Source organism: Hippocampus comes, unplaced genomic scaffold, assembly GCF_001891065.2.
Source record: "Hippocampus comes isolate QL1 unplaced genomic scaffold, H_comes_QL1_v1.1 scaffold189, whole genome shotgun sequence".
Lineage (NCBI taxonomy): Eukaryota > Metazoa > Chordata > Actinopteri > Syngnathiformes > Syngnathidae > Hippocampus > Hippocampus comes.
In genome coordinates this window covers 24,292-33,802 of record NW_017804802.1, presented here as the reverse complement: position 1 = coordinate 33,802, position 9,511 = coordinate 24,292, and the positions used below count along the sequence as shown (strand labels likewise).

The 9,511-nt window shown below is 54.1% G+C and overlaps 1 protein-coding gene across 7 annotated transcripts in view; it reads left to right on the top strand.

Moving 5' to 3' along the window:
* Positions 1–885: 885 nt before the first annotated feature.
* Positions 886–9,511, top strand: part of LOC109530612 (sperm-specific antigen 2 homolog) — a 21,373-nt gene continuing 12,747 nt past the window's right edge. For 3 of the 7 annotated variants that reach the window (XM_019894641.1, XM_019894783.1, XM_019894503.1), the window contains exons 1-9: positions 888–1,052; positions 3,390–3,467; positions 3,552–3,740; positions 4,830–4,866; positions 6,264–6,313; positions 6,394–6,447; positions 8,443–8,482; positions 8,563–8,658; positions 9,064–9,211. In XM_019894641.1, the coding sequence (XP_019750200.1) occupies positions 3,425–3,467; positions 3,552–3,740; positions 4,830–4,866; positions 6,264–6,313; positions 6,394–6,447; positions 8,443–8,482; positions 8,563–8,658; positions 9,064–9,211 (657 nt within the window). In that variant the 5' untranslated portion in view covers positions 888–1,052; positions 3,390–3,424. Of the gene's footprint in view, positions 1,110–3,389; positions 3,468–3,551; positions 3,741–4,829; positions 4,867–5,936; positions 5,992–6,263; positions 6,314–6,393; positions 6,448–8,442; positions 8,483–8,562; positions 8,659–9,063; positions 9,212–9,511 lie in introns of those variants that run through there. The other 4 variants (XM_019894863.1, XM_019894703.1, XM_019894578.1 and 1 more) reach the window with 4 other exon arrangements.

Below are 9,511 nucleotides of genomic sequence, written 5' to 3'. Positions count from 1 at the left end.
GGGGGCCTGCCCCCCCCTGGGCCGTTTTGGTTTTTTTTTTTTTTTTTTTTTTTTTTTTTGTTTTGAGCGTCCGACCTTTGGCGCCCGGCCCGCGGCCCGCCACCCTCGCGGGGGGGCCTCGAGCCGCGCCGGTGGCCCGAGGCGGCGCTTCCTCCGGGAGGCCTGCAGCGTGCGTGCGTGTTAGTGTGTAGACCAGCGCCCGGCCTTCCGTCCAAACGCCATCACGTGCGGCGGCCCCGTGGGGCTCTCCCGCGTCCGGGGGACCCTCACTCGCGGGGAGGCCCTCCTCCTCTCGACTTGGGTGTTTGTTTTGTTTTTTCGCAGCCTCCTGGGGTTTTTTCCTCCATTATTGATTGAATAAAGCGTGATTGTCAGCACAGCAAGAACAGCGAGCGTGCGTGTCATTCTTTATCGGCCGCTCTCCACCATCATGTTTGTACGGTAACTGCCTCTCTCCCTCGTCGGCGAAATGCGGCTGCATCGTGCGACACCGACGTCTCCCATTCCAAAAATGTCATCGTCTTTATTCATTTAGAAATCAAAACATTTGACTCCAACTGTCAAATCTAGCCATTTTGGACCATGAATTCAAAACACCTCAAAGTCTAATTCAAGGCACATTCTCTTCCTTTAGACATGGAGAGTGAGTTACCCGCCCCCCCAAAAAAAAAGTCGATGTCCATTCAGAAAGCAAAGCAAAGCAATGTCGGGGGTTGTTGAGAGGCAGGCAGGCACTTGCTCCTCGCAGTTGGCGCCTAGCTTGTGCCGTATCATAAAATGGCGCTGTGGCCATTCACGTCTGATCACAGTCCGGTCCAGTATTTTCCAATCACATTCTGGACGCTGCAAGGCGGCGGCGGTTCGCCAGAGGGTGCTGTTTCCCCTTTTATTTTTCCTCTCGCGCTGGGCACGAAGGAGGAAGCGGAAGCAGGAATGCGAGACTCGAGCCGAGACGACGGAGGAGGAGGACGAGTCGACTCTTGACAAATCTTCGCCACCCTTGACACTTTTCTCACTCGCAGCCGACGGACGCGAGGCCAACAATGAAGAAGGTGAGCGCCGCGACTCCACGCCGGCTGACAACTTGGACAAACATTTCACCCCAAAAAGTTAGTTGGCAGCCCGCCCCCTTCGCTCAACTTTCGCCCCCAAAACTTGATGAACTTGTTCGTGACGTTTTGTTTTTTTTGTTTTTTTTGCCGGACGAACTCCTCACTAATCGCGATGTTTTGGTCTCACGACTTGGAGTCTTCATTTGGTGAACCGGGAGCTCGTGTGGCTAGCGACGCGCTAAACTTGTGCCGGAGTCGCGTTTGCGACAGTGGTGACAGGCAGGCAGGCAGGCAGCACCGAGAAGCCTTCAACTTGTGTAATCGGCTGCACAAGTTGCGCGGTGACGTCGAACGTCAACACCAGGTCGGGAAAGTTGTGTCACTCACACTTTGGCTAATGTCCACGTCAAGAGAAATGATGTCGCCGTACTTGAAAAGCCTTAACTCGGATGCGCAAACGAATCGGTGGCACTTGTCACTTGCATTTCATGAGACATACAATTCAGCTCCACTCAAGTGTGGTTCTGGACGACCGGTAAACAACCAGCGCCCGTATACAAAGTGCTGTACATGGAGCAAAAAGAAGTCACGCAACAACAAACGATAAAATAATCACGAAGACTGTAGAAAGCGCAAAAAAAAAACCGTCCAACGAAAAATCAAGGTGGGGCCAGGCCATTTCAAGAATTGAAAACAAACCGCAGGACGATCAAACGAGTTGTGCAGGGAGCCCGTGTCGGGATGTCAGAGTTATGCGCTCCCGCTTATGAGTATCGGTCAGCATTCTGGACCCACCGGAGACGCTTTATGGAGGATCGGTCGACTCCAAAGTCCAAGTGCGTTGCGGTCGTCCAGCCGAGATGTGACGTAGGCATGGTTGACTGTTTCAAAGTGCTCCTGAGAAAGGAGAAACGTGATTAAAATGCCACTCACGACATTGAACAGATGTGAAAGGGTTCTTGGAGTTTGACGAAACGGTTTGTCTTGATATAGTGTTCCTAATTAGCGTGTCGTGACATTCTTAAACGTTTATAAAATGCCACTAACTAGTTTGTTCAGTTGCGTCGTGTTTAATGCCAAGATCAATGATTTTGCAATACTTTGAAAACATTCCGCATGCAACATGTCACGATGTCACGGTAAAACCAAATGACAATTTTCAAAGAACTGATGTGAGAAAAACGGACAGCCAGGGGGCTTGTCTTACGTTTAACGGAAGGTCATTCCGGACGGAAAGACCGGCTACGGAAAAGGCTCCACCCCCTTCTGAGCCTGCGCCGAGTCCTCGACACGTCCGCTCGCGTCCGGTCCGCAGACCCGAGGCACCGGGCAGGTTCCTCAGGGGTGGAGGAGCTCTTTAAAAATTGGAAAACAAACAAATAAAAGTACCTGAAAACCAACTGCGCCACGACGGCCGCACTTAGACGCCTCAAAGGACAATGGGGTACCGTCGTTTACACTTCGAGGAATTTTAAGTGCATTTGTCCATGTGAGTGAGTTTGCATAAGCGTGCCTCTGTGTTGATGCCTTGAATTTGTTTATGAAAATCTCACACATGCACACCACGCACACTCCAGACAGGAAGTTGTTGTGCTGATGGCTGTAAACACTTATTTCCTGTTTCACACGTCCTCCGTCCCAGCTCATCTATTTTTGGCCATGGTCTTCCTTTGTAGCGTCCTTAGCCATCATTGTCCAGGTCCAGTCTTTCAAATTGTTCCCGTGGTTCTTGTGGCCTCAAGACTCCCAGTCGTCTCTCTGTTTCCAGTGGTCTCAATGTTCCCGGTGGTTCACCGTGGCTTCTATGGTTCCAGTGGTCTCAGGGCTTCAAGTGGCTTCAATGGCTCTAACTGTTCCCAGTGGTGCCAGTGGTTCGTACGTTTCCAGTTGGTCAAAGTGGTTCTCACTGGTGCCGCTGATGCCGGTGGTCCATTTGGTCCCAGCGGATCTGCCGAGGGCCAGCGGTGCCAGTGACCTTTTATGGCTCCGCTAAGATCAGCGGTTCTATCGGTCCCAATAGTGCCATTAGTTTCAGTGGTCTCGGTGCTTCTAGTCGTACTTGTGCTTCTCATGGTGCCAGTGGTCTCTGTGACCTCTATGGTCCCAATGGTCCCGACGATGTTTCCCAGTGGTCTCGGTGTTCCCAATGGCTCTAGTTCTCCCGGTGACTCCGGTAATTCTGCCGTTTTGCTTGATTTGGTCTCCGTGGTTTCGTCTCCTTCCAGTGGTTCTTTCGGTACTTCCAGATCTGTTGGTTGTCATGGTTCCAGTTGTCTCAACTCATCCATTGTTCTACCCGGTTCTCATGGTTCCCTTTCTCTTCTTGTGTCCTCACAGGTCCACTAGTAGCTGTGGATGTTGCCGTCGCAACCATGGAGAGTACTGCCATCCTCTTGGACCCGGTCCCGCCTCCAGGTCCTCCTCCTCCTCCATACCTGTCAGGTTTGGTCACGTGATCTTTGATGACTCATTGTTGTGGTTCCCCATTGGGACCTTCAGATGGCAGCGCCGCTCCTAAATGCACCCTGGCGTCCGTAAGAAGGCGGGCCTGGGCCAAGAGTCGGGAGTCCACTTGGCAGGATACGCAAAAAGCCCAGACGTCTGAACCCCAGCAGAAATCCTCGCACGAAGCCCTGCCAGACTGCAGTGAGTCCAACGGAGCTCCGAAGAAGACCTCTGAAGAACCAGGTCAGCCTCACCATTTACACTCAGACAACAGTTGTCTTTGATGTTGTTGGTCGTCTGGTCCTTGGATCTTGTGCAAGATCAGATTCTGTGATGTTCGTGACAGATATAAGTCACGAGTCTTGGTGATGATCTCGTTCTTTGGTCCTGGTGATAGATCAAATTATTTGATCCCGCCGCTAGATCCGGTGAATGGGATTTGGTAGTTCGATGTGTTTTTTGTTGATAAATCTTGTTCTTTGGTCTCGGTAATAGATAGATGACCAAGCGGACGTCTGGCGACCGTTTGGCAAATGTCTGCGACCTTGAACGAACCCTGACGAGAACGCAACATTTGCGATCTTTGCAAACTCTGGCCCTCGAGTGTGCTCGGGGCTGAAGTCAGTCATCGCAGCCTTCATGGCGGCGAATAAGCGACATTTCTTCTTCCAACGGTAGTTCTCACGAAACGATTTCAATAAGAGAGAGGCGAAGACGGTGAGGCCAGGCACGTTGCTCGGCCAACCTAATGCTGTCGTGAACGACCGCAATTAAGACCGCGCTACGAACTACTTTTTCAAGACGCCTATTGCTCGGCATTCGGGGCCGCTGTGCGAAGCGCTACGCTAGCAGCGTCCGACTTGCCACAAATGCTTCCGGATAGGATGGGCTTGTTTTATGAAAGCAAGATGTTTGTATTTGCGCCGCCTTTACCCTGGAGGATTTTCATCTCGTGACTGTTTGCGCTCGTTAGCCTGCCGCTAGCTGTTATGCTGAGCGCAGCCCGTACGATGCCAGTCAGGTATTTCCCTGGCGGCGCAGTGGTTTTGGATGGCAATGTTTGGTTGCTCTTGTTTCAACACGCCACCTGTTGACTTTTGTGCGTCTTTCTCGCCTCCCCGCGCTTATTTGTCAACGGCATTTACTAAAACAAACCAAAAACCCTCAAAGCAAAAAAAAAGAAACACACACACACACATTAGTCACCGTGACGGAAGCTTCAGGGGATTCTTATATATTTAATGTAATTTTTTTGGGGAGGAGGCAATGGGGTGGGCTAAGCCGTTTGGATGGCATGCTGTTGTCTCTCTTCTTACGCTGCCACTTTTGCAGGACCCAACAAGATCACCTGCTGGCTTGACCAATGCAGGTAAGTCACTCGACTTTGGGATGAATGACTCATCGAATTGAAGCCTGGACACAGTTGGTTTCTGTGAAGATCAAATTGGTCTCAGGAAAGATGCCCGTCTGTTCGAATGGAGTCGGCGCTCCATCTGGTGGGCAAAAGGCGCAACGACACTTAGGGGCATTTCGATGAAGGCTTCCGGCATGAGGGCGAAGCGGCGACGTTCTGGCCCGCGATGAGAATTGCGGCAGGTCTGAAATCCAATTGGTCGGCCCCTCCAAAGTCGAGTCGTCGCCCTCGGTTATCGCGCAGGTGTCAGCCTGGCCGCGCTAACGCCGTGCTCATGTGCGAACCGACGGGCTGACACTCTTTCTTTCCCCCCCCCCCCGACGCTTCAAAGTGTGTTTAGTGTCATCAGCCCGCTGACGTAGAACCGACACAGTCTTCGCCCAGATATATACACACACGCGCGCGCGCACGCACACGCCCAAGTAGACGCTGTCAAATGCTGTCGAGACCCGAGAGAGAAAGTCAACAAAGGAGGAGTTGCTTCTTCTCCTGCTGAGTCAACACTCTTATCACACACACACACACATGCACGCACAGTGTTACTGTGTTGCTAAATCACTCATTACCCTGACAACCGCCACGGGGCCCAACATGGCCGTCCGCTGGAGGACGTGCGAACGTGGCGGCTGCCCCAAGTTACGCAAGCTTTTATTATGCGGGTTTGTGTGCGAATGTGCCTCGTAATGTGTGTTTTGCAAATTGGTGCGAACGTGTGTGTGTGTGTGTTTGCATATTAAGAGGATGACTTTGCGTAAATAAGTGTGTGCGTTTATAGCTGATTGTAAGAATGTTGAAATTTGTAGGTGAGATAAAAAGTCCTCTTGTGAAGGCGTGAGAAAAAAAAATGGGTGTGTAATTTTTGTGTGTGTGTGTGAAGCTAGCATGAAGTTTGTCCCATTGATAAGCGTGTCGTCTTGCATAAGCGTGTCTGGCTGCCGCTAGCTCAGTCACCAAGCGGCTCTCAGCCGGTCAGTCCGGTCTAGTCTAGTCGAGTCGGGTCTGGGCCGCGCCGGGCCGGTCCAATCAGCAGCTGACCCGCACGCTGCGCTGCCGCGGACGAACGTGTAGCCTGCCGGACAGGTAAGTCAGGGTTAGCTAGCATACAGCAGGACGTGTCAGCCTTGGCTTGTGGCGTGACCGCGAGTTAGTGTCACAGAAGCAATTCCTTCACCTGGAGCCAGAGAAAGGAGCTAGCCTAGCCTGTTTTCTTACCTAACCTTGTCATATGTGTGTGTGTGTGTGTGTGGGTGAATGTAGAGAGATGTTCTGAGAGGGGTGGGTTGTTTTTTTGTTTGTTTTTCTGTGCGAGAGATCTGGCCCCCCCTTCATGTTTTTCTTTTTGTGTTTATCAGGACGCCGCTGGCTGTGTCGCTAGACGATCAGAGCGCACCTGCGTGCAAAGGTAAGCACTCCCTCGGCACGACGACCAATTGGAGTGCGCGTGCAAAAGGATTGACGCCAGCGTTTGTCACCGGCCAACAGGGCCGGCCAAGAACGGCTGCAGCTTTGAAGATGACCTTTCGCTGGGAGCTGAAGGTGAGTAGCTCGCCATTCTTTGACTTCCCGATGCCACGCAAGTGCATGGCGGGGGGCTTTTGGTGTGCGTGGTTGGATAGTGCTCACCTGAGGAGCTGGAAGAGGCGGTGACCCGGATGTGGAGGGTCCGAGAGAATTTTGCCCACCCTTTCTTAGTTCTTATTACCTGCAGGTCCTCAAGACTTAGCTGGATAACCAATGATTTTATCGACTGCATTGCAGTCGGATTTTGTTCTTTTTGGGGGGGCGCGGCCCCAAACCAGACCGCAAAGGATGAACGCAGAACCGATTTGAATGACGACGAGTCATGGACAGAAGTGCCTCAACGGCTCCTGCGGCAGGCCACTCTTCCTCAGCAGGCGCAGCATCCTCGGCGCCGCCTTTGTCGGGATGGACTTGATATCGGTCTCCCGCTTCAGGTCCCGAGAGACCGTCGCTGACACGCGGGTCGTCGGTCGGCGTGACGGCCGACTGCGACCGAGGATGTTTGCTGAAATCCACCGTCGTCTCCCAAGTTGCGCGAGCCGCACCGGAGCGGCGGCCACTCCACTTCCTTTCCATATGCGGACTCGTGGACGAGGCGGACGACTGCGGTGTCGTCTGCGAGCGCGCGGCGTTTGATTGCTTGGTGTGTCGTGGGAGAAGAGCAGCGGAGGGAGCGGGGCCCCGGCGCTGATGGTGTCCGTTGAGGAGGAGGAGGATGTCGCCGTCGTCGTCTCACCTGCTGCGCGCCACCCGTCATGATCCACTGGCGGATGGCGCGAGGGAGACAGGCTGAGCCGGAGAGGAATTCCGGCATGGTGACGAGGAGGCGGATGAACGCGGAGCCAAAGTCCGCAAACAGGAGCCCTGCGTAGATCCCCGCGCCGACGAGTTGTTGCCTGCTGACTTTAGGTGCTCGAGCACGAGCTGTTCAAGGGGCATCAGAGCGACGGCCAGTGCAGGTTTCTTGGGGACTGTTTGATGCAGGATGGGACTTGACGCCCCCCCCCCGCCCCAAAATAGTTTCTTCTACAAGAGGGAAGGAAAACGGGATGCGCAGTGCCCTCCTGACTTTCGCTGTCAAAAGGGTGGAAATGGCTCCTGCACAGCGGTTCTTGTTGTCTCCCCCACGTTGGTTCTTGTTGTCTTCCCTGTCTGGGTTCTTCTGAACTGGGTTGTCGCCGGGAAGTAAATCCCGTGTGTGTTTCTTGCGTCCTTGCAGCCCGTAAATCCGATTCCGGTCCGAGTTTTGAAGGTTGCTGACCTCCGGCAACAGGCGAGCGGTGTGATACCCAAAGGATGAGGAGGCTAGCGGGAGTCCAGAAAGTCAGCGAGTGAAGCTTCGGAGTTGACAGCTGAAGTCTCTGCTGCTGCTGCTGCATGCGTGCGCGCGTTTAGCCTGCGGAGAAACGAAGCTTCTTTGGCAAGGAAGGATTTCGCAAGTGAGAGTGAGACGAGCCCCGACAGGCTGAAAAAGCAAGCAAATGTCATCCTTTGAAATCCACCGCGGCGCTCTGCGGGGCTCACGTACTCACCGTGAGGTCTTTTGGGGGGGGGGGGGCGCCGATGACTCACACCTGCCCCGACGCTTGACGTGAAAAAGGCAATCCGATGAACTCCGTCTTCACTCCTTCGTTGGCGCGCGTCCGATTTGAACGCATCGAGAGGTGATCGGGCGGCTCCCCCGTGAGCCGCAGCTCTTTTGCCGCTCCATGAATCGCTCGGAACCGTCGTTTGAACGAGCGCTGTCCGGATCCTCCGAATTTCCACCTCTCAACAGAAACTATTCTCCCCAAGTGCTCGGCGCGAGCAGACCGAATCCTTTTGCGATCTGAGCTGGAGTCGGCCGCGGGGCACCCTGACTTGACGTGACTCCCGCCGCCGCGGGAAGCGGAAGGAAGCGTATGCGACGGGGCCCCTTGAGCGGAATGGTTTTGGTCGCGTCGGGATGACTCGTATTCGTCAGCGGTGCCTCCTGTCGTCGTTGACGTTGTTCTTTTGGTGCGATTGCAGCCGACCATCTTCAGTCCATCGACAAGAAGACGGGATCCCGGTGAGTCCTCTCGGTCTCGGGTGTCCTCCACCTCCTCCTCAGCGCGCCGGCTCGGCTCACTTCCCGTTTCGCCCCCCCAGTGGCAGTCTGGCCGCCGATCAGAAGAGGGGTCAGTACAAAGAAAAAGGCCGAAGTATGAATTCCACCGGATCCGGAAAGAGCAGCACCGTGTCCAGGTGGGTACCTGGCCGGCTGCCGCCGACGGGCACGCCCATCGCCGGCTGCCGCTTTTCCTTCCTCTTGTCGCGGGTCATCCGGCGGATTAGCATCTCGAGAGCGCGGTGGCCGCTCACTTTGCTAGCCGACGGCCCCACCCGGACGGACCACTTGACTTTCTCCGTTTTGGGGCTCCTTTTGTCTTTTCGTGATTTGATTTTCAACATTTTGGCAGGATTTTTTTTTCTCTCTCTCTTGACCTTCTCATTTTATCGATAACTTCAAAACACAAACGAGATGTCTATCAAAAATATTTTTTTCTTTTCATGATTATTACTCCGATGATGACGCCGACGAGTGCCGATTGGTGGTTATGAAACGCGGAGTGATTGCGCTGACTTGCATGTGCGGCGGCGCGCCCGCAGCGTGTCGGAGCTGCTGGACCTGTACGAGGAAGACCCGGAGGAGATCCTGCTGAATTTGGGTTTCGGGAGGGACGAGCCCGACATGTCCTCCAAGATCCCCTCGCGCTTCTTCAACAGCTCGTCGGCGGCGCGGGGCATCGACATCAAGGTAGGCCAATCCAAATCAGCCAACGTCGTCGACCGTCGAGCGAAACGCGCGTGGCCGAGCCAACAAAAATGGAGTCTTTTCCCACTTCCTGTTCTGTGGTCCCGGGCGGGGTGGGGGGTGATCCCGTTTGATTCTTGTCTGCGGGAGCGGAACGGGACGGGAGTGCAAATCCACTCGAATCCAGGTGTCCTTGCGAGCTGCTACATTTTGGCTGGTGGCTGCAAAATAGCAAGAGTGAGCCCAATTTGGAGAGGTCGAGGATTATTGGGAGGGCTAACAAGTGTGGGGTAGCGGCGGGGG